This window comes from Fusarium mangiferae (genome assembly GCF_900044065.1).
Source record: "Fusarium mangiferae strain MRC7560 genome assembly, contig: FMAN_scaffold025, whole genome shotgun sequence".
Taxonomy (NCBI): domain Eukaryota; kingdom Fungi; phylum Ascomycota; class Sordariomycetes; order Hypocreales; family Nectriaceae; genus Fusarium; species Fusarium mangiferae.
The window spans coordinates 95,146-117,092 of record NW_024573945.1 but is presented as its reverse complement, the minus strand read 5'-3'; the positions used below and the strand labels follow the sequence as shown (position 1 = coordinate 117,092).

At 49.0% G+C, this 21,947-nt stretch overlaps 9 protein-coding genes across 9 annotated transcripts; 8 read left to right on the top strand and 1 right to left on the bottom strand.

Moving 5' to 3' along the window:
- Nucleotides 1–103: 103 nt before the first annotated feature.
- On the top strand, nt 104–2,050 carry FMAN_06815 (uncharacterized protein; the record flags this gene model as incomplete). The annotated part of the gene is made up of 2 exons (XM_041825925.1): nt 104–392; nt 441–2,050. 2 exons carry the CDS (start codon nt 104–106, stop codon nt 2,048–2,050), a joined length of 1,899 nt encoding a protein of 632 aa, XP_041691257.1.
- Nucleotides 2,051–2,578: 528 nt separating this feature from the next.
- Nucleotides 2,579–3,547, top strand: FMAN_06816 (uncharacterized protein; the record flags this gene model as incomplete). The annotated part of the gene is made up of 1 exon (XM_041825924.1): nt 2,579–3,547. The coding sequence occupies one exon, from the start codon at nt 2,579–2,581 to the stop codon at nt 3,545–3,547; it is 969 nt and encodes a 322-aa protein (XP_041691256.1).
- Nucleotides 3,548–3,966: 419 nt separating this feature from the next.
- Nucleotides 3,967–7,132, top strand: FMAN_06817 (uncharacterized protein; the record flags this gene model as incomplete). Its single annotated transcript, XM_041825923.1, has 3 exons — nt 3,967–4,231; nt 4,296–4,364; nt 4,413–7,132. The coding sequence occupies 3 exons, from the start codon at nt 3,967–3,969 to the stop codon at nt 7,130–7,132; spliced, it is 3,054 nt and encodes a 1,017-aa protein (XP_041691255.1).
- A 1,387-nt stretch (nt 7,133–8,519) lies between these two features.
- On the top strand, nt 8,520–10,271 carry FMAN_06818 (uncharacterized protein; the record flags this gene model as incomplete). The annotated part of the gene is made up of 3 exons (XM_041825921.1): nt 8,520–9,083; nt 9,133–9,384; nt 9,438–10,271. 3 exons carry the CDS (start codon nt 8,520–8,522, stop codon nt 10,269–10,271), a joined length of 1,650 nt encoding a protein of 549 aa, XP_041691254.1.
- Nucleotides 10,272–10,732: 461 nt separating this feature from the next.
- FMAN_06819 (related to cytochrome P450 CYP3/CYP5/CYP6/CYP9 subfamilies) lies at nt 10,733–12,368 on the top strand (the record flags this gene model as incomplete). The annotated part of the gene is made up of 4 exons (XM_041825920.1): nt 10,733–11,086; nt 11,148–11,674; nt 11,723–12,005; nt 12,054–12,368. The coding sequence occupies 4 exons, from the start codon at nt 10,733–10,735 to the stop codon at nt 12,366–12,368; spliced, it is 1,479 nt and encodes a 492-aa protein (XP_041691253.1).
- A 384-nt stretch (nt 12,369–12,752) lies between these two features.
- Nucleotides 12,753–13,944, top strand: FMAN_06820 (uncharacterized protein; the record flags this gene model as incomplete). Its single annotated transcript, XM_041825919.1, has 5 exons — nt 12,753–12,855; nt 12,903–13,096; nt 13,150–13,215; nt 13,277–13,580; nt 13,646–13,944. 5 exons carry the CDS (start codon nt 12,753–12,755, stop codon nt 13,942–13,944), a joined length of 966 nt encoding a protein of 321 aa, XP_041691252.1.
- Nucleotides 13,945–14,982: 1,038 nt separating this feature from the next.
- On the top strand, nt 14,983–16,468 carry FMAN_06821 (uncharacterized protein; the record flags this gene model as incomplete). Its single annotated transcript, XM_041825918.1, has 4 exons — nt 14,983–15,270; nt 15,341–15,736; nt 15,810–16,177; nt 16,237–16,468. The coding sequence occupies 4 exons, from the start codon at nt 14,983–14,985 to the stop codon at nt 16,466–16,468; spliced, it is 1,284 nt and encodes a 427-aa protein (XP_041691251.1).
- A 122-nt stretch (nt 16,469–16,590) lies between these two features.
- Nucleotides 16,591–17,828, bottom strand: FMAN_06822 (uncharacterized protein; the record flags this gene model as incomplete). Its single annotated transcript, XM_041825917.1, has 2 exons — nt 16,591–17,234; nt 17,294–17,828. The coding sequence occupies 2 exons, from the start codon at nt 17,826–17,828 to the stop codon at nt 16,591–16,593; spliced, it is 1,179 nt and encodes a 392-aa protein (XP_041691250.1).
- Nucleotides 17,829–19,513: 1,685 nt separating this feature from the next.
- On the top strand, nt 19,514–21,921 carry FMAN_06823 (uncharacterized protein; the record flags this gene model as incomplete). The annotated part of the gene is made up of 2 exons (XM_041825916.1): nt 19,514–20,164; nt 20,218–21,921. The coding sequence occupies 2 exons, from the start codon at nt 19,514–19,516 to the stop codon at nt 21,919–21,921; spliced, it is 2,355 nt and encodes a 784-aa protein (XP_041691249.1).
- Nucleotides 21,922–21,947: the final 26 nt, after the last annotated feature.

Genomic DNA, 21,947 nt, shown 5'->3' with positions numbered 1-21,947 from the left:
ACGGCGCGCCTTACCTACGACCGCCCGCGTTATCAGACCTTCAGACGCTTCCACCCACTCACCTCAACTGCAAATGAGATATTGAGCTTCAGCAGTAAAAGCTATGCATGCTGCATCACTTCTTACCCTCGCAGCTTTTTATGGGGTTGCACGTACAGGCCTTGTCAACCTTGGCGCAACCGTGGCTGTCAATGGTGTCTATTACTTCGTCCACCCTGAGCCGGTTGGAGTTCTCCCCTCATCTTCTACCCTGCATCGCGATAGTAATGTCGAATTTGTCCCGGTGACGGTCTTTGAGGCAATAGATAATCGTTTCGACGAGTCTACGTTCAACGACACCGTCAAGGCTTGGCTTGCTCAGGATGATGTTTTCAATAAAGGGTTTTTACAAGGTGCGTTATTAATCTCTCAAAATTAGAAGATTACGCTCACAGTTACAGCAATCTACGTGAAGAAAGACGCGAATCATGTTCCCGGTCTATTCAACTACCAATATCAAGGGAACATGTCATCGTCGTGGGAAGAAATTGATTACACTTTCAACGTTCCCAACGGTCCTTACATCTTGAACCCATCGACAGGTTCCCTACATACCCCGTATCGCCTTTATCTCGATACTCAAGGTGCCTTCACTCAAGGCGCAATACCCCTCTCGAGCGGATCTTTCGCTCCGCTACCCGCTGCTCTCCCTGGCTCCTCATCCATAACAGTGGGTGTTCCTTCGAGAATCTACCACCCACCAAGTGATGACTATCCGCTCGCTGGTGTGCGCATCGGCGTAAAGGATATCTATGACGTTTCTGGACTCAAGACTGGAGCTGGAAGCCGCGCCTACTATGACATCTACCCCGAGGCCAATGGCACTGCACCCGCAGTACAACATCTGCTAGATGCCGGAGCCGTCCTGGTCGGCAAAATGAAGACGACTCAATTCGCCGCACCCGAAAACGCCAGGGACGCCATTGACTACCAAGCTCCGTTCAATCCCAGAGGCGACGGGTACCAAGAAGTCGGATCCTCCTCGTCCGGAGCGGGGGCGGGTATCGCTTCCTACCATTGGTTGGATCTGGCTTTGGGGTCCGATACGGGAGGGTCCATTCGGGTACCAGCCGAGGACAACGGAATTTTCGGAAATCGCCCGACGCATGGTCTGGTGGACTTGTCGCGGGTTATACCGCTGGGACCTGAGTTTGATACAGCTGGGTTTTTGGCTCGCGATGCAGAGATTTGGGCGACTGCTTGCAGGGTGATGTATTCGAATCTCACAACGAATTATAAACGATATCCGAAACGAGTTCTTACGTACGATCTTCCCTCAACAAAAGACACCGGCCTTTCAGACTCGGACCGCGTTGTCGTTCAATTCGTTGATAGGCTAGTCGAGTTTCTGTCAGCCGACCTCTCAACGTTTAATCATACAGAAGAGTGGTCTCGCAGTCACCCAGCCGGTACGCCAAGTGACTTGCAGGAGTTTGTTGGGTCGACATGGGCAGTGATTTCGGCCAAACAACAGACTCGACTTGTCCGAGATCCATTCTTCAAGGACTATGCAGCCGCGTACGATGGACGTGTACCTTTCGTGAATCCCTCCACCAATGGAAGTTGGAGCTGGTCTGGTAGTCTTCCTCCGCTGCTTGACGAAGCAATCGCAAACAAGACCATGTTCAAGACTTGGTGGGATGAGGTCATGCTCCCCAAAAACGCTGAATCGTGTTCAGAAAGTCTTATGCTCTATACTTTTAAGGACGCTGCACCTGAATGCAGAAGTGATTACGGCAGCGCCATGGGTTCTGGTGATTTGGTAGGAGTTCTGCTCGGCCTGAATACCGGTTTCATTTCACCAATGGTTGGGAATCCGGACTTTTCTATTCCAATTGGTCAAGTCAAGCATCATAGCAGCATCACCAGACATGTGGAGTATTTACCCGTGTCTGTCAGGATGATGGCCGCTCAGGGATGTGATGGTATGTTGTTGGATCTTATTCATGATCTCGTTAAGGCTGGGATACTGCCAGAAGTCCAGCCTGGGAAAAGTCTTAAAGCTAATTAAGTGAGTTAAAGTGTAGCTATATATTAAATGGTTATACAGTATAGCTAAAAGTTAAACTACATTATAGCTTGGTATTAGAATCTAACATTAGATAGGGAATGGGATTACAGGGTAAGAACGTTATAAAACAGTTATAGCAAGTGGGGCAGACCACCAATCACGTCCTTCAAAAGTCTCCGCCCCGCCCCGCGGTGTGGATTCAATTCCCAGGTTTTCCCCTTGGCAAAAGACCTCGGCAGAGAACCTTGATGGCCGCACCTGTCGCCAAAAAACCAACCAGCAACGCAAACACGACACGCTACTATATATGATCTGCTCCCTAGTAGTCTAGTAGGCATGAACCCTCAAAGTATAAGTGACAAGAGCCAGCACCGCGCCTGCGACCCATGCCGTCAGTCTCTTCGTTCTCTTCCCCTCTTTGTAATCATCAGCTGATGACGTACAGGCAAGCGAAAAGTCCGCTGTTCTCGCCACACTCCTTTATGCGAACGATGCTCTCACTTTGCTTTGACGTGCGAGTACTCTCCTATGAGGACCATAGGGAGGCCGAGGAGGGGGCAGCCGCTGGGGTATAGAGCGAATGGCGTGTCGGGGACTGCTGCGTCGCCTGAGGTTATGGATACGGGGAATTTTGCTGGGATTATGGATCAGTTTCTTGATGATTTGGGAACGCCGCTGCCGTCTTTCGATATGGGCTTTTCGACGGAGCAGGATAATGTTCAGGGACAGGAAGCGTTGCCGTCGGATTTGTTCGATGGAGCGGCTATGCGGCAGGACCAGAACGGAGTGTACCCAGGAGCCGCGGAGAAGGCGATGGACATGACGCCGACATCTCAGAATACGGAGAACATAACGACACCTGGGCTCTCGTCTCAGAAATGCTCTTGCATAGAGTTGGTCAATCAGCATTTCTCGGATATCGAGAGCTCACTCGAGACATTCCAAACCCTCAAAGTCTTGAAGCAGTCTCTCGCATCAGCAAGAACGATCCTTGAGTGCACAGTCTGCTTCCAATCCATCAAGAGTCCACGTACATCACGGAATGTATATCTTCTGGGCTCTCTACTGTCTAGCATAGGTTCCTCATACGGCGACTTTTTCTACGCACAGAAGCAGCAGACCGCCGAGTCCTCGGTATCCGGTACTCCGATCCGTCTTGTCGTCGGACAACAGCCAGATACTCATGATATGGTTGAGCTGTCCCTCGACGGACCAAGTTACATCGCTTTTCTACAGGCAAGTCTGAAAGGGGAATTGGATTGTCTTGTGAAACTGGGTGAAGGATTGGCGACGAGACAGAGTCAGCTTCACACCGAAGGTCACGAGAACTGCGAGACGGGAACGAGCTGCTCGAATACAGAGTCACTACCGACAGCGAAACATCCAACTGAGGTGTGTCCGAAGGAAGTCGACATGACGACTGCTTGTGCATGCTTCAGGACTGTAGATCAGGTCAAGGCTGCGATAGCAGAGGCGCAAAGAATCATCTCGGCATGATGATTGCATACACGATTATGACTGATGAATATCCGATAAGCTTTTAGCAATATACCCAATGCTTTGCCTCTCTCAATAACTCTCTCTCTTCTGCCTATGACGTAAATGCAATCACGAGGGCATCCTCATCATGTCGCACAGAATGACTGATTGGAAAAGTCCCCGCGCCTCCTGTTTCACAGTCCAAAACGGTCTAGCGAGGAGAACGCGGCGCGGAAACGGAGCGCGGAGACTTTTGGCGGTGGTGGAGCCATCCGCGGAACACCAAGAAAACAGGTTCAGCATGAGTTGCAACTCACGATGTTTCGAGTATTTAATTAAAATGGAATTCTTCTCAGTTTTGCATTCTCTGAAATCACCCCTTGTATTCAACTTTACTACCCCCACTACTCCCTTGCCACAATATACCGTTCGAAACCATGGGTGCATCTTGTTGCGGGTCTAAGCCTGAGCATGTTAGTGCCAGCTTGGAAGATCATGACCATGCGCATACCGATCATGGCACTGAAACTCCTACAGTTGAGCACGGCGATTCTCATCAGCATGTTCATGTTCACGGTCATGGTCATGCTGACAGTGACAACCACGGTCACGAACATGGAGGATGCTGCGACAACCACTCTGATGCCTCTAGTATCACCTCTCAGGCTTCGACTTGCTGTGGTAGCGAGGAACACTGCAGTGGTAAGTCCCCTTAACCTTAGCCAAGACGTTTTGCCACGCCCCCTCACACCAGTGTTTACCATAGAGAAATGCATCTATGCCATTGCTGCCCTCGAGTGCAAGAAAGCCTGTGACGACGATCCAGGCCACGAAGGTACCTTACCTCCATGCCGCATCGTCACTGAATACCTAACAGAAACAGGCTCACAAGATCAACCCCACGAACACGACCACGGCCTTCACAAGACCGACACAGCCTGCGGTACCCATCTCGAAGCTGCTTTCAACCAGTACAGCAGCTACCTCGAACAAATTCGCTGCATCTGCCGAAGCGCCATCGAACAGGGGATGACGTCCCTCGAAACATGCTGCATGAGCACCCGAACGACCTCAAACAAGAAGCATCGAAACAGGCATGGCAAGAAGAAGGCTGCACCTGTTATACCAGCGTTCAAACCCTCTGGAACGGGGGGCAAGCAAGTCGACATTGAAAACGCTGCAAATCTTGAGACGATTGGGTTTCTTGTTAGTGGTATGGATTGCACCTCGTGCGCAGACAAGTTGCTCCGCATCTTTGGCAGTATGACTGGCGTTTCCAACGCTCAAGTCAACTTCGTCATGGGCAAAGGAGAGTTTGACGTCGATGTATCTATCACCAATGCTGAGGAGGTTCTGAGCTTTGTGTCTGGGGCAAGCGGCTTCATGCTCAGCAAGATCATCGGCGGGAATTACTACCTCGATGTCTTGGCTACAACTTCACAAAGCAAGGAGCTTATCGACAATCCGCCTCAGGGTGTGACCGATGTGCAGTCGCTTGACAAGAAGACAGTTCGTCTGTCATATGAGCCGACGACCATCGGAGCTCGAGATCTGCTGGAGTCGATAAAAGACAGGTGTAATGGTCTGGCTGAACCCCGTGGAGATCCTCAACTCGAAAATAGCCGCCGTCGTCTATGGGATCAACTCACAAAGACCCTCCTTGCTGCTGCCCTCACCATCCCCGTGGCAGTAGTCTCATGGAGCGAGAACCTAGTTGACAAGAAAACCGAGGGAATTGTCTCGCTGATCCTCGGTACACTCGTTCAGTGCATCGCCATCCCCGAGTTCTACCGCCCTGCTATTTCCGCTGTTTGGTACAGTCGAACAGTCGAGATGGACATGCTTGTCGTCATCAGCATCACCGCTGCTTACGTCTACTCCGTCGTTGCATTCAGTTTCGAAATGGCAGGTAAACCTCTTGAAGAGGGTCAGTTCTTCGAGACCAGCACTATGCTCATCACGCTCATCCTCGTTGGTCGCCTCATCGCTGCTTTTGCTCGGGTCCAGGCTGTTTCGGCTGTATCTCTCCGATCCAAGCAGAACAATATTGCAGTACTCGTCGACAAGGAAGGTGATCGTGATATTGACGCTCGTATTCTTCAGTACGGAGATATCTTCAAGGTTCTGCCTCACTCGAGAGTTCCTACTGATGGTATCGTCCTCTCTGGCAAGACTGAGGTAGATGAGTCTATGCTTACCGGGGAAACACTTCCTATTGTCAAGCAGAAGGGCAGTGACTTGATTGCGGGTACTGTTAATGGAGATGGTACTGTTACTGTTCAGTTGACGCGTCTTCCTGGGAAGAACACGGTCACGGACATTGCGCAGCTCGTTGAGGAAGCAGCCAAGTCGAGACCTGAGATTCAAGACCTCGCTAACAAAGTCGCCGGTTGGTTTGTCCCTGCCATGGCTACTGTGGCTATTCTTGTTCTTGTCATCTGGGTCGCTTGCGGTATGGAGGTCCTTGACTACGACGCCGGGAAGAGCGTTGGTAATGCCATCACCTATGCAGTAGCTACTCTAGCAGTTGCATGTCCCTGCGCTCTTGGCCTTGCAGTTCCCATGGTTCTCGTCGTTGCTGGTGGTATCGCTGCTCGAGGTGGTGTCATCATTAAATCGGCTGATACAACCGAAGGAGCTCGCAAGACGACCGATGTTGTCTTTGATAAGACTGGTACGATCACTGAGGCCGAGCTCGCTGTGACTGAGCAGGTGAGCCTAAACGGAGACATGGCAAGTAACCTCGCTTTGGCTAAGGCTCTTGTCTCTGGTGGCAAGCATCCTGTCTCGACTGCCGTTGAGAAGCATCTAGAAGGACAGTCCATCAAGGCTATCCCCGAGGTGGTCAATGTTCAAGTCGTCCCAGGTGCTGGAGTTGAGGCAGACTACCTCGACTCAACCCTCAGAGCTGGAAATGCTCGATGGACTGGAGCTGATAAGCTGGACGACGTGTCGCGCCTTCAGCATGGTGGTCTCACAACTCTTGTCATTACTCGCGATTCTGTTCCTCTCATTGTCTTTGGCCTCTCAGCTCAGATCCGCCCCGAAGCATTGCGAGTTATTTCTGAGCTCAACTCACGCAACATTAATGTTCATCTCGTTTCCGGAGATCAGATCAAGGCTGTCCAAGCTGTTGCAGCATCCGTTGGTATTCCAGCTGAGAATGTTGTTGGTGAGCGTACGCCGCCTGAGAAGAGAGATTACGTCGCTTCTTTGATGGAACATGGCAAGCGAGTCCTCTTCTGCGGTGACGGCACAAACGATGCTATTGCTGTCGCTCAAGCTAATGTTGGCGCTCAGATGGGAGGTGGTCTGACAAGCAGCGATGTGACCCAGGGCGCAGCAGATGTCGTGCTTCTGAACGGCCTTGAAGGCATCCCCTTTCTTCTTGATATCAGCAAAGTCTCGTTCCAACGCATGTACTTCAACTTTGTCTGGTCTGCGGTCTACAATATCCTGGCGATCACCATGGCTAGCGGTGCTTGGGTTGAGTTCCGGATTCCTCCAAGGTACGCTGGGTTGGGAGAGATGGTCAGCGTTATGCCTGTGATTCTTGCAGCGAACTCTATGTTCTTTGCTGGGTATTATAAGTTGAAGGGATGATCGGGGGTTGGTATCTGCAAGACTGGGATTGAGAGCCTGTGCTTAATACATTTTGCGTCAGACCTGATCAACATCAGATGGGCTGAAAAGCTTATCTTGGATAATTGCATAGGCAGCTGGTATACTGCTCGAACTGGGTTTACAAGAGTGTTATTTTGAGTTGATAGATCCCATAGCTGATGCTCACCCGTTAAGTCAAGACTATTACACAAGTAGAGATCGGGACAGGTGACCTGTCTTTAATCCGTTATGTATCGAGGGGTTTGATTCTCCACTTTCGCATATGCCGCTATGTGATGAGGTTACAGTGCCCATGTTATAATAAGAAAGAGTCCTTTCTTTATAACACGGTTATCTGTAACACAAAGAGTTATATCCCCAGTTTGCCATATCAGCGGGGTCGGGGCTGTAACACCAATTCAGAGCCTGTAGTTATTGTTCTTTACCTTTAAAGATGTATTGGGGCTGCTGAAGCCTATTTTAGCCTCCCAGTCTCCGGATGTGCCGGCCCAGTGAAGGCTCGTGGTGGTCCGGCCACCAGTGTCAGCAAGGCATCTTATGGAAGGGCATGACAGCTTATTTAAAGCTCGCCAAGGAAATTAAGTAAAATAATACTATAACAGTGCTTCCTTATGTAATAAGAATAAGTGTCACAATTATTTGATAGCTAAGACTTAGTATTAACATAAAAAGTCATTACCCCACATCCTTCTTTAGAAAAATCGTGTTAAAGGTGCCTGAGGCACCTACCTTATATATCAGCTGGACCGCCCGGCCCGAGACCTTAGTTAGCCATAGTCAATACACACACATCCCTCTCAACAAATCGCATATCAGCATAACCGCAAGTATTATTTGTCTACTCTGCACATTTCACCTCGTTCCAGATACAAAGGTGATCATTATGGGTAAAAATCACAAAGCAGTGCCTAGAGCTAGAGTTCGGTCTAAACGAGAGCAATATGTCAACCAGGCTTGGTAGGTAGCCCGCCGCTCACATCACACAATGCAATACGTATAGCTGACTGTAGCTCTAGCACCTGCTGCAGACGACGAAAGACCAAGTGTGACGGCAAGTCTTTAAAGCCCCAAGCATAAAAATAATGCTAAGTCCAGCGGAAAGGTGAACAACCTTGTAGGGGGTGCTCTTCGCTGCGTAAGATATGCGTGTATGAAATGCCGCAAAGTCAGCCCAAGCCAGCCCTGTGCGTCGCCACGATCCTAGAAGAGCATTCTGTTAATATCTTATAATAGGGCGAGCCCTCAGAATACACTGACCGCACCTGTCCATACTATGAGTTCTGGTAATACCGCTGCCGAAGGAAATTCCAAGGCGAATACAAATCAATCAACCCATAGCTATGGAGAAACCCGGAATGTCCAAATCATGCCAGATACTTTGCAAAGCGTTCCCGAATTCTGCGGTCCGTCAAGCTCTGAATTCGCCTTCAAAGCCGTTAGCCATAATCTCAGGGAGATGGGCCTGCCTTCTGCTCTCCTCAGCAAGTTGAGCTGTGATAGTGGTAGCGTTTCCGAGGTCCCATCGCACTTTGCGAATTATGGCCCGTTTATGAAGCTTGTGGCTATGGATCCGTTATGGGATATACCGAAAGCAGACGCTGTTACTCTTGTTGAGAAATGGTTCACTAATATGGGTAGTCTTTACCCGTTTCTCCGTGAGGAGAAGCTCAAAGATACGGTCGATAGAGTCTATGCAGTTATAGGGCCCATCAGCACCGGGACGCCAACCCCTAGGAGAGAGCTAGCAACAGAGGTTCTTTTGAATGACGAGACTAACAAGCTGAAGATTGTTCTCGCTGTTAGCAAAACAATGGAGAATGGTGGTAGAAACGATTTGGCCCAGAGGCTGTTTCAAAGTACAAAAGAAGCAGTCGAGAGTCTGATGTGGAACCCAAGTGGCATCAGCGGCATACAGCTGTTGGTATTGACTGTCAGAAGCTCTGTTACCAGTCCAGACTGGCCACTAATTCGCTCTGTAGGCCATTTATCATTATCAGCTTGACGACGAAGTACGCACTGGGAGGATGATTGGGCTTGCAGCAAGACTTTGCTTGGAGATAGGACTACATCGACACAAAACTATAAAGCAGGTGTTTGCGAATCACGAGGAGCGAAAGACTGCGTTGAATGTCTTTTGGTCTGTATACATGCTCGAAAGACGCATTTGTCTTGGCCAGGGTATTCCTTACTCTATCCAAGATTCCTACGTGGACCAGTCGCTGTTTCTGCAGGTTGGTGGCGTGGAGATCCAAAAAAGGAAGCTTGTTTACTGATGCCTCTTTAGGATAACTCAGATCCTGTACTTCGCTGTCTGCTCCAGTGGACCAAGCTTGTAGGTAGCGCGTGGAGGATTATGAACATTGACGGAGAGAACGGAACAGAGGTCCACGGGGATGATCTCGAGGATCTGGACGCCCAAGCTAGTCAATGGTACGACGATCTACCACAACACTTGAAGCTCGACGCGAGCATTGGACCAGGTCAACCATTCTCAGCGTCGCTGTTTATTCAAGCAGCTCTGTATCTACGGCAGAGTCTCTTTCGCAACTTGATATTCCGGCCTGTACTGCAGTCTGGATCTCGCATCAGCCAGCACGAAGCCAAGGCTTATGTCGCAATAGACCTGGCCAAAGGCGCGGTGTCGACGCTTTGCATACTCAGTGCTCACAGAACCTTGATATTCTCTCATGTGCTCTTCTTCAAACATCTTTTAGTCGCAGCATTCGGGAATATTCTACTCGCAGTTGTTCATGCCCACGGCATGTTCTGGAATACCGTTCAAACGGAGTTTGATCAAGCGCTTGATCTTATTGAGCTTCTTAGCACAAGGTCACCTCCAATGCTCCGACTATGGCAGCGCCTGCAGGGCTTGCGAGAGCTTCCAGAGAGGCTAAATGGGTTGTCAAAATCGGCGTTACCAAGTGACCTTGAGAAGCGACCGGATGAAGACTGTGGAAGGGATGGTTTATTACCGGGCTCACCAACCTATTCGACACCCTTTAGCTCGACTTTACCCTTTGAATCCTTACTGGGGGACTCCACGTTCTTGTCCGAGATCGGGATTGGAGTTGATGGATTTCCTGACTTTTCGTTTCTTTTGCACGAACCTATTGAATAAAGGCGTTATCTTGGTATTTAAGCTTATATAAAGGACAGCTTACTTTATATATAAAGCAATGCTATGGACATATATACGCTTAAGAAATCAAGGCAATATCAGTTCTATATATAAACGCCCTTAGCCAGATTGATGACGAGCTGTCCAGGTCTCCATTGAATGCCTTTTCCGACCCGAGGATCTTGAATCTCAATCATCGGCAGTTGAATATGCGGGGAAATTTACTGCACTAGTTCCGATGCACCCGCTAGTTCCGTGGTGCTCAAGGACGCTAGTTCCGCCTCCGCGATTCCGTGATGATTTTATGTGGCTATGAGCTCGGAGTAGTGTAAGCAGGTAACCTTACAGACATTTAAATCAAGTATAAAGGCTTTAGCTATATCCATTTGTTTTGCTTCACTCTTGTTATACATTCCATTGCTAGAATGTCACTCAAGACTGAATCTTTTATTATCTGGGCCATGAGCCTGCCCATTCTTCTTCAAGCGTCGACCGTGATCGGCTTCTTGGTACTGGTATACATTGTCTACTATCGCTATCTCCACCCACTGGCCAAGTACCCCGGTCCCCCTCTTGCCTCGGTCACCAACTTATGGAAGACCTACCACCTTTGGAACTTGCATCTTCCGCATACGCTTGTTCGTCTGCATGAGCAGTATGGCGACGTCGTCCGGGTCGGACCAAACGACTTGTCATTTCGTCATCCTGATGCAGTCAATACCATCTACAAGGCAGGTCGGCAACTACAAAAGACGGGGTTTTATGATGGATTTACGACTTTCAATCCCAACTTGTTTGGAACACAAGATGAAGAGGTATGCCAACAGTTATTTGTGAATGGGCTAAGTTCTCCGTTCAACTAAGTCTTGATATCAGATTCATGCCATCAGGCGTCGCCAAATGGCCCATGCCTTCTCCATGCAGTCCATAAAGGACATGGAGCACTTTGTTGATAGCCATATCCTGAAATTTAGGGAAAACCTGGATTATTTCTGCGATAACAACCAAGAGTTTGATCTGAAGGATCTGATTGCCTTTTATGTCCTTGATGTGCTAGGTGAGCTAGCCTTTAGCAGAAGTTTCGACTCGCAGGATGAGAGAGATCTAGCCCGGTTACCGCCCATCAACGACCATATCTTGCTGGCTTGCTTGATGGGAATGACGCCAGAAGCTCTTCCGTGGATCAAGAAGGTTCTGCCATTTATCCCCATTCCAAGGCTGCAACGTCTGCTCGACGCTCGTGCGCAGCTTCGAAATCTGACTGCGGCATGTGTCCGGCAAAGGATTGAAGCTGGATCCAGCGACCGCAAGGACCTTCTTTCGTCCTTGTTGGTGGCTGTTGACCCTGAGACTGGCTCCAAGCTCACAGAGTTGGACATAAATACCGAGGCCTTTGCAATGATGTAAGTGACATTATGCCAATTTCCCAACTTACTTCTCACCAATCGCAGTGTCGCCGGGTCTCATACAACATCAGGCACCCTGACGCTCTTATTCTCCCATATATTGCGAAGCCCCGAGACCTTGAAGAAAGTTATCCAAGAATTGGATTCGAACTTTTCTAATCATACGGGTCTAGTCATTTCCTACGAGGACCTCGAGAAGAATCTACCATATACAAAGGCATGCATAGATGAAAACTTCAGAATCAACCCCGTGTTTACCATGCCATTACCCCGAAAGATTATGGCTCCAGGTGGACTCGTGATTCAGGGACTTAAAATACCTCAGAAGGTGAGATTAAACAACATAATAGAATCATCAGAGTCTAACAATGTATAGACCACTGTCTTTGCTCTGAACCATGTCGTTCACCATAACCCATCGGTTTGGGGCGAGGACCACGAACAGTTCATCCCAGATCGCTTCCTTGGTCTTGATGGTAAAGAGCTCCAGGGATATTTATCACCTTTCAGTACTGGACATCGCATGTGCATAGGCAAGAACCTGGCGATGATGAACATTCTGAAAGTGCTCTCAACAGTACTGAGAAATTACAAGCTGGAAATGATCCACCCGGAAGAGCCTGTTGACACCTTGAGCGTGGGTATTTCTGAGAAGAAGGGAGGGTTAATGTGCAGAATATCGAGGAGATAATCTTGGCCGACAATATCGCGGCCGAGGCAAACCCGAGGCGACTAGATAAGTAGCGCGTCTAGATAAGGAAGGCTCCAAGCCATATACAAGTACACGTTTTGATTTGGCCTAGTGGACGTCCTACCTGCTGATCACAGCCGATCCGTCCAGATGGTGTAGCATCGGGTCGGAATGGTATCGGATCTGGGGAGTTGAGGTTGGGGAACTGGAAGCGCTGTCAATTTGCGCAAGACTACTTTCCGTCATTATTACCTAACTCGTGTTGTCAGCGCAGGAGATGCTATTTAGCAACTATAAATACACTCCTCGGCTCTTGAGACGTGGGTTACCGGTCATCAGACCAACCCGTCTTCTAAAGCCTCAAGCTACGGATTTGTTATCAACATGGCAGGACAGCAGCCCCCCCGCATTCACAATGAGATTTACCCATTCCTTCACCCATCAAAGTTCAAAAACTCTCTAAAGGGACAGATTGCTGTTATTACTGGTACGTACCTCGGGACAAAACTGTTGTCACCATTTAACGCCAAGTAGGTGCTCTTGGTACCATTGCCGGTGCTACCGCAGAATGCTTTGCTACTGCCGACGCCCGTCTCTTCCTATCCGATATTCAGCCCTCACTGCCAGATTCTACCAAGGATTATCTTTTGCATCTTGGTGCTGATGCAGTGCATTATTCTCGCTGCGACGTTGGCAACCCCAATGAGTGCGAGGAACTGGTGAAACAAGTAAGCCATGCTCAACAGTACGCCATGGCATATTCACTAACAGAGATAAAAAGGCTGTTTCCACCGTAGGCGATATTGATGTACTCATCAATGGTGCTGGAGTTGTTGGTGTCCGCGTGGTAAGTCTTAAGTCTGGAACATTTTCCAAAACGCAAGAATTAAGCTAAACTATTTATACAGTTCCATAAGCAGGATCCATCTCTTTTCTTACGAGACATGGCCATTAATTTCAATGGTCCACTAGTGCTGATGCGTTTGGTCTTACCGAGCTTCATTGAGAGACGCCGAGGGTGCGTGATCAATATCGCTTCCAAAGCTGCCACCGTGGACTTTCCGTTCAACATTAGTTACTGTACCAGCAAGGCGGCTTTGGTCAAATTAACAAGCGTCCTACAGGCCGAAGTAGATGAAGTTGTACCATCATCTGACATCAGTTTATACGCGATCCACCCTGGCGCGGTGCGTTCAGGCATGAAGACAGCAGGTCAGTAAACACCGATTCGTATCAGTTCTTATCAGATATGCTGACGGAACATGTGACACCACTAGATGGCCACCATGATGCCGCACTTGCAGAGTTCCCTCAAGTCTTTTCCCGCTTTGAAGAGTGGATGAAACGATTCATCGGCTCGCCGCACTTGGCTGGCATGTCATGTGTAGCTCTCGCAACGGGCATTGCGAAGGATGTGCTGAGGGGCAGATACTACGATGTCGAGCAGGATCTGGAGGATATCATTGCCCAGGCATCGTTGTTAAAGGCGGATCCGCTGCTTCACACTCTGCATATCAGTATGCTCGGGTCATTGGAACGGGAGCGGGACATCACACCTGATTATTTTCTATCCTAGACCAGTTCTCGACCGCTATGCATGTTCAGCTCAGCCCGGATAAACGACTAGACTAGTGACGAAATCTATTTTCAATACCCTGGAGATTGTATGCCTAGCTAATGATAATAGTAAAGAGTAAGAGTTCGGCGTTTCATCTGAGGCAGTTGGGATATGGATCCAGAGATATAGACCCCCTTGTGTGAGCCTGTGAGGCGCGCGATGTGAGCCATCAGCTGTGGGGTCTATCAACTCGAAATAATACTCTTATCAAAGTCGGTCCGGGTAGTATACCAGCTACCCAACACAATACTGCCCAGGACACGGTGACGTTAAAGGTCTTTTCAGGTAAACACCCATATTCAGGAACCGCAATTAAGAAGCGGGAGAATAGCCGGATTCAAAAAGGTATATTGGTAAGCATCCATCGGAGATGTTGACACCTGCCTGATTGGGTCATCGGAGCACCGGCCGATAGCTACCTTATCGGGCAAGTGGTTGAACTAGCGAACTTTGGAGAAGTTAGATAAGGCAAGGAATGGGCCAGCTTCCGGTGGGAATTGCTGTACAATATGATTCTTTGGCAGATTTATGTGGATCTTTGGAGTCGAGAAAAGATATCTTTTTGATGCTAGGTTGACAGTGCTAAGTTGAGGGGTCTCGGGTGGCTGACAGCTTAGCAACATAAGCATTTAAGCTTATATTATATGCCGCTTGGTCTCTTTCACTGTGTCGCCCAAGTGGAGAACCATCAGGGACGATGGGAAGGTGGTCTTGGCAATATCTGGACGATGTTACGTCCTGCAAGGATACGGTACGGGACACAGTCTTGAATTGAGTAGGGACTTTTTCACTCTCGCCCGCTCTCGGTTTTTGAAGAATGGTATGATGTCAATCATGGATTTGTTGCCGTGAATGGCAGGGGAGAGCGGAATGCTAATGGTGATGCATAGGGCAGTGATTGACCCCCTTCAATATATATGTCTTCGCTAGCCGCCCTCCTTTTGCACAACTGAGCATCCTTTCTGTAACAGCAAACGCCTTGCTAGAGCAACCATAATGACCCGTCTCGTACAGGTACTCCTTGCAGCCGGAGCCACTCTTGTCGGCCTCACCTCTGCACAATGCAACCTCGCCCCCACGGCCAGCATCGCTACCGCTGATGGAGTCGAGTTCAAGCTCCTGCGCACCGGTCTCCAGCGCCCTCGACACCTCGTTTTCGACACCGAGGGCAATCTTTTAATCGCCGAGGCTGGCAGCAAGGGCGTGAGGAGAGTTGTCCTCGATGATGGCAAAGACCTCGATGTTTGCATCGACTCTGACGACGCCTTGATCTCAAACGCGAATGTACGTCTCTCCAATCATGCATGTTCTTCAGCGATGAGGATGCATTATTAACAAGACTGTGTGAACATAGCTGAACCACGGCATTGCTCTGACCGCTGACGGTAAAACAATTCTCGTTTCTACGCCCAGCGAAGTATACGCGTACGACTACGATGCCTCGAAAGGCACCGTCGGCTCTCGTCGGACCGTCATCACGGGTATGAGTGCCACTTCGACTCATTCTACCCGCACCCTGACAATCCCTCTCGCTGGCAATCCCAACCTGTTGCTCGTTGCTGGCGGATCTGATGGTAATTTGGATGTCGAGACTGTGGACAAGGATGTTGTGCGCAGTCAGGTGAGAGTTTTCAAGATCGATGAGCTGTTGGCAGCGGATGCTCCTCTGGTGTATGGTGAGGCGGAGGTACTTGGCTGGGGCCTTCGTAACAGTGTTGGCTGGGCGGAAGACCCTTCTACAGGACATATCGTAAGTGCAGCTTTTCCTTTTCAGCCAGGACCTTGTACTTGGTTGAAGAGCTTTGAACTGACGTTGTATACAGTGGTCCGTTGAAAACTCGGTCGATAATCTCTATCGCGGTGACGTCGATGTCCATAACACCAATCCTGGTGAGGAACTTAACTTCCACGGCCTTCCCAATGACACCTCCAGCGCCCAATATGGTGCCAACTATGGATATCCTGGATGCTTCTCCATCTACGACACCTCCAACATCAAGGATTACCCAGTCGGGGCAAAGGTTGGTAAGCAGTTTGCTGGCACACCGCAGGGTGAGACAGATCTAGGATTCACAGATGAGGAATGCCAAGAGAAGCAAGCTCCTAGGATCACGTTCGGATCACACCTTGCGCCCTTGGACATCAAGTTCCTTGATGGTAGTGCGGCATACATTGCATTCCATGGAAGCTGGTGAGTGCCCTGAAGATACAACTTACCTTATTGCACGAGTAGTCCCTAATCGATTCTAGGAACCGCAACCCCGGTGATGGCTACCGCCTTAGCAAGGTGGACTTTGCCAATGGCGAGCCAGTGCCGGAATCTGATGATCCTAAAGCTGAGGTGCCGCTGATGTGGAATACGGACAATACCAAGTGCCCTTCTGGTTGCTTTAGACCGGCAGGACTAGCATTCGACAAGTCCGGAAGGCTGTTCCTGACGAGTGATTCTACGGGAGAGCTATATGTTCTAACTGGCGTTTAAGTCCTGATTCCCTTGGGAGGTGTTAAGTAGATAAGTTACACTTGAGAGAACTCAATTCATTCTTTCTATTAAATTGTGGCCATGCCCAACCGTTAAACAAAGGAAACGATCTATCTGTGAAGTTAAAGATCAACGGCAAACACCGAGCCATCACTGTTGCCGCTGTAAGTGAAACCACATTTCCCATTGCCAACAATGAAACCAGCCCCAGTATCAGCGCCCTTCTTAGACATAAAGTAGTTAGGATGATTGCTCTGCGACTTGCACGTCGAGCCAGCGTAGTATAAAAGGAAACAGTTGCGGTTAGCAGCACGGAAGCTCCACGTCTCGCAGCCAGTGAACTGCATACAAGAGCTACAGCACTCTTCAGGACTGCTGGCGCCATTTGCGACGATCTGGAAATCAGAGGGAATACCAGGTCCGTTGTTGAGAACGTTGGTAACGTAGTAGCCTGTGCTTGCGCTGTTGAAGTCGGGGCCAAACATGTTTGCTTCTTTGCAAGCTGCATATTCGGTTGGGCCGGAGATGACCTTTGTTTTGGTGGCGGTGGCAGATTTCGTTGTTGTCTTCCACTTAGTGGAGTAGGTGGTGACCTTCATGGAAGTAGTGAAGGACTTGGTGACAGATACGTCTTTGGGAATGAGAGTTGTGGTGGTAGACATTGTCTTGACGACAGTGGTTGTCTGCATACTTGCGACCGTCTTGGTAACTGGAGTACCAGTTTTCTGGACAACCTTTGTGTTGGCATTGGGAAGAAGCTTTGTGCCTGTGCGAAGATCAGACAATCGTCCGTAGACATGGAGATATACGCTAGAGTGAACTTACACTGAACCTTCGAAGGGAATTTGAAAGCTTTTATTCCAGGCTTGATTATCGCTCGGGCATGGGGTTTCTGGAACAACTTGTCACGCTTTTGCGCATTCAGAGACCTTGAGTTGACTGTATCGGAGATGAACTTGAACCCTGCAGTAGTTGGGATCTGAGTAGTAGACGTTGAAGTTTTTGTGCCTGTCTTTGTGCTGGTAGTAGTAGAAGTAGCAGTCACGATAACAGTGGCCACCTTGAACAGCGTGGTAGTGGTGCTGAAAGTGTCGGTGCCGCCTTTGCCCGTGACGGTGAAAGTCTTGGTGGAGAACACCGTGATTGTTGACCATTGGTTGGCTTTCTTAACCACAGTCGGAATAACTGTGGTTGTTGTTGTAGGGACTACACTGTCTGTCTTGGTGACGGTGATAGTCTGGACATCTGCGACTGATTCCTTGCCAAGTTTCGTCCGGCAGGTCACATCGTCGTCGTCGGCTGCGAGGACGGTTGATGAGAGAAGGGGGAGAAGGAGAGCGGAGAGTAGAGTGGTCTTCATAGTGGATGATGAAGATCGAATAGTTGGAGGGAAGAAGGATTTCTGTGCTGTTCTACTAACTACAAGAATTTTATAGCACCTGTCGTTATATACATCTCAAGGTCTACACATACTACAAAAGCTCCTATAGTATATGAATGCGGTTTTGCCACTTCAGAAAACACAGTCCAAAAGTCCAGAATCTTAGGCTCGCAACCTCTAAAGTGATCTGCAAACGGCCATTCCCCTGTTCTGAAGGACGGACCAAAACGTGTTCGAAAGAAATGCACTAGCGCAAAGCTTCTCGAGAAGAAGGGTCGGCCGCGATGGCGTTGTCCAGACCCCAAGCCTCGGAATGTGAACATGGGAAAGTGGTCTCCCTTCCATTCCTCGATTAGCTCCATTTTCCCCATATTCTCAAAACGTGGCCAGCCACTTTTTGTCTTGGCCAGATCCAGAAAGAAACTGCGAGCCAATCAATGACAGGCAGGGCGATAACAAACAATTGGTTACCCTGTCAAGGGGATTTGCCAGCTTAAAGACTCGATTTCATTCACAGGAGAATACGGGAGAGGAGGTTTCTGAACATCTTGACTGTTAAGAACTGATTATTTGTCGTCTGCTAAAGCCTGTGATTCCATGTGGCCGTCATCTGCCCTGGGCGGTGCACATGAGCCAAAGTTGTGGTATTGTACAGTCATTCACGATGTAATTGGACGAAGGCTGGATAACCCTCAATGGGACTTCGCAACGTCGCATGCCTTTTCTCATCCTGTCTACAACTATTGCGATGCATACCAGACTCGTTGAGCATTCAAGCCTGGCAAAGTCAAGCATTCGCTTATCCAAACAAGCTTTTTGCTTACCTGGTTCAGCATCCCATTCCGTGTGAGTCCAGGGCCTGGAGTGGTTAAGCTTATCTCCCCGTCCCAAGCAAAGAGTAGGCAAAAGATAGTAGTGCCACGTTTACCGCCACCATTTATTGCATCGAGGATTTATTGCTATACGCATAAATACCCTTCACCGATGCATCCAATTCGTTGTTTTCGATCTCAGCCACTCATTTCTTTATCAATAGGAGAACTTGGACTCGGCGAGAAAGCTCCTTGCCTCGGGCACGATCCGCACGTGGCGGCCCGGGACAATGCTAGCTCAGCCATGCATACCAGCGGTGCGTAGTAACCAGTCTCAGATCAGACATGACTTTGCTGCACACGGGAGAGCGCTTGGAATTCGATAAGTTACCTTTTTTCTTTTACACATGTTGTAACTGTGAAGTTGATACGTATCAGTGTTGTGAAAGCTAAAGTAGGACGATTAAGCTAGAAAGTACTGCATTCAAGGTTGCATACTAAAGTCCAGACTTTTCTGGATATTAGCTTGCATATTGTACGGGAAACAAACTGATCCGGCTATCCAAAGGTGGCTTGTTCTTCATACCCTACTCAAGCGGTTTATGGATACTTGCGGCACTGTTGACGGGCTTTAGGAATAGTCACAATAGTGACAACTGAGAATCTGACTATCTCAGCAAGATCACAGGGGTTATCGCAATATGACGGAGTTGTCCTGGCCTCTTGAAGTGCTATTAGATTCTCATATCACGTTCTCGGGTTGTTATGTATGTCATCTGTAGTATTTCTCTTTCTCTTCAATTTCATCCCACTACATTGGCTCTTGGTGCACGCAACCATTAGGTATTCATCATGATGCTCACCAAGCACCTTGCTTCTTTTATTGTTCTTCCTTTCTTCATCCTTAGCGTTTCTGCCGCCCCAAGCCATGACCTTCCAATTCTCAACCGTCGAGATGATGCCAACGCTACAAGCACTAGCGATAACAGCACAACTCTCGAACCCATCATCCCCCCAGAGGTTGACCCCAAAGACTTTTCAGTCTTCACCCTTGATAAGCAGGTCACTCTGGCCTGGGCTGGTACACCAGACTCAGAGCCTGGGTCGAAACGAATGCGAAAGCGCGATAACGCTATATTCTCGCAGGCCAACTTTACCTTTCGATACCCCGTCATCCCTCTCGATCATTCTGTTTTTGTCTCGAGCGTATCTTGCACCAAGGGTGCATTAAGCGGCGTGATATCCAACTCTGCTGCATATAATTATGCCAAGGCGCAGTGGAAAGGCGCAGGAAAGATCATCTTCATCACCTCTGTGGATGGTTGCGGAGAAGATCATGCCAATGACTTGTTCCTGTCTCAATCCATCGCATTCAACGACACCACGAAGGCGTTCACTGCTAAGGGTTCCACAACTGAATATGCCGATGTATATGAGCGCTTCAAGCTTGACTTTGGCAAAATCGGCACACTCAATGTCAGGCGGGCCATCGACAAGAGAGCTGTAAGCTGCAACTGTTGCTGCCAATCGTCCGGTTTTGAACTAACTTGATACAGATGTTTGAGCCACATATGCTTGAGAAGCGCCTGAGCAAGACTTGGTCCTATGAATGGTCTCAATATCTCAACAACGAAGATATCCTCGGTACAGATGAAGATGCGCCATGGGAAAATGCTGCAAAGCTCATCGAATGGGGTTCAGAAGGCGGAGAAGAGGACGATTCATATTCCAAGGGTGAAGTCGCTGACCCAAACGGCCATCACAAACGCTGGGATAACGCCACACTTGCAGAACGCGACTTGTCCTACGGCCTGATCCTCTATTGCGTCGAGTGTGGATTTGGCGGCAAGGCTTCACTTACCGGAACCATCGAAGCCAGTATCTTCAGCGGCATGGAGACAGCTCAGATCCAGTTCAACGCTCAGTTCAAAGCCGGGCTCAATCTTGGCCTCAAAGCTTTCGTCACGTATGAGAAGGAATGGACATATCCTGTCGCCGAATTTTCTCCCTGGAACTTTGGCATTCCTCTTCTATGCACTGTTGGGCCTTATATCGGTCTCGATGTTCAAGCTGGAATGACTATTGAAGCAACTGGTACCCTACTTATTGGAGCTTCGGTCGAGTGGGAGAACATTGACATCTTGATCGATCTCCTAGACTCTAGCAATAGTCACTCCAATGGTCTCACTCCCGTATTCACACACAGAACTGAAGCTACTGGTGAGCTCAAGATGGAGGCGTCTCAAGGTCTCCCTGCGAGTGTTGGTGTCAAGCTAGATGTCTTATCAGGATTATGGTCAGCAAAAGGCGGAGTAGTCGATACACCATCGGTTGTTTTGGAAGGGAGCTTTGAAGTCAGTGCGACAGTCACTGATGACGGCGAAATTGTCACGGATGTTAATGGCGATTGCTACGGCATCGCCTGGAACATCCATTTTGAGAACACTCTTGAGGCCTTTATCACACTTGGTAGCGACACAAACAAGTTTCCTCTCATTGATCCCCTGGAGAGTGATCCCATTGCTGAAGGTTGCATTGGCTACGTCAATGACGGAACTGGCGATGATGGGACTGATGATGAGGGAGGCATGTCTGGAACCGGAATGGACTGTGGTGGTAGCGGTCTATTCGCTGATTGTGCTGGGCCACAGCCAGCGCCTGTCTTTGATCCAACATCCAAGAAAAAGACTGGCAAGAAGGCCGACACCGAGGCCACTAAACAGAAGGGTACGGCTCAGAGCAAGTCCAGCATCAGTGATAAGAAGGCTACCTCGAACAAGAAGCCAAGGGTATCAACAACTAGCAAGAAACCTACCAGCACCAGCACTAAGAATCCGACAAAGACCTCAAGTGTCATAACAGCCACTACCAAGAATACCAAGGCTACCCAAGCTGCAAACAGAAAAGTAAGCCCGGCTAAAGCATCCACGACTTCCAAGAAGACAGCACCAGCCTGTACTCCCTCGGCTGTCGCCAACACCAAGGCTCCTCCACGTTCAGTCTGCAAGAGGAACGTGGCAAAGGCTCGTGTCCCCTCCAAATCCATCATCGGCACAGCCTCTTCTGTGAAGAACGTAAGTACTTGCGCCGAGACCTGTTTGAAGAGTACGCAGTGTATGAGTTTTGGATATGGTGAGGATAAGACGTGTCAACTATATGGGAAGAACCTCAAGAGTCTTGGTGTCACATCGGGTAAAGGGAAACAGGCTTCGCTGTTTTATGACAGGAAGTGCTACGCATTTAGCGAATGTCCCAAGTAGCATGGTAGATGTTGAGGATGGACCGA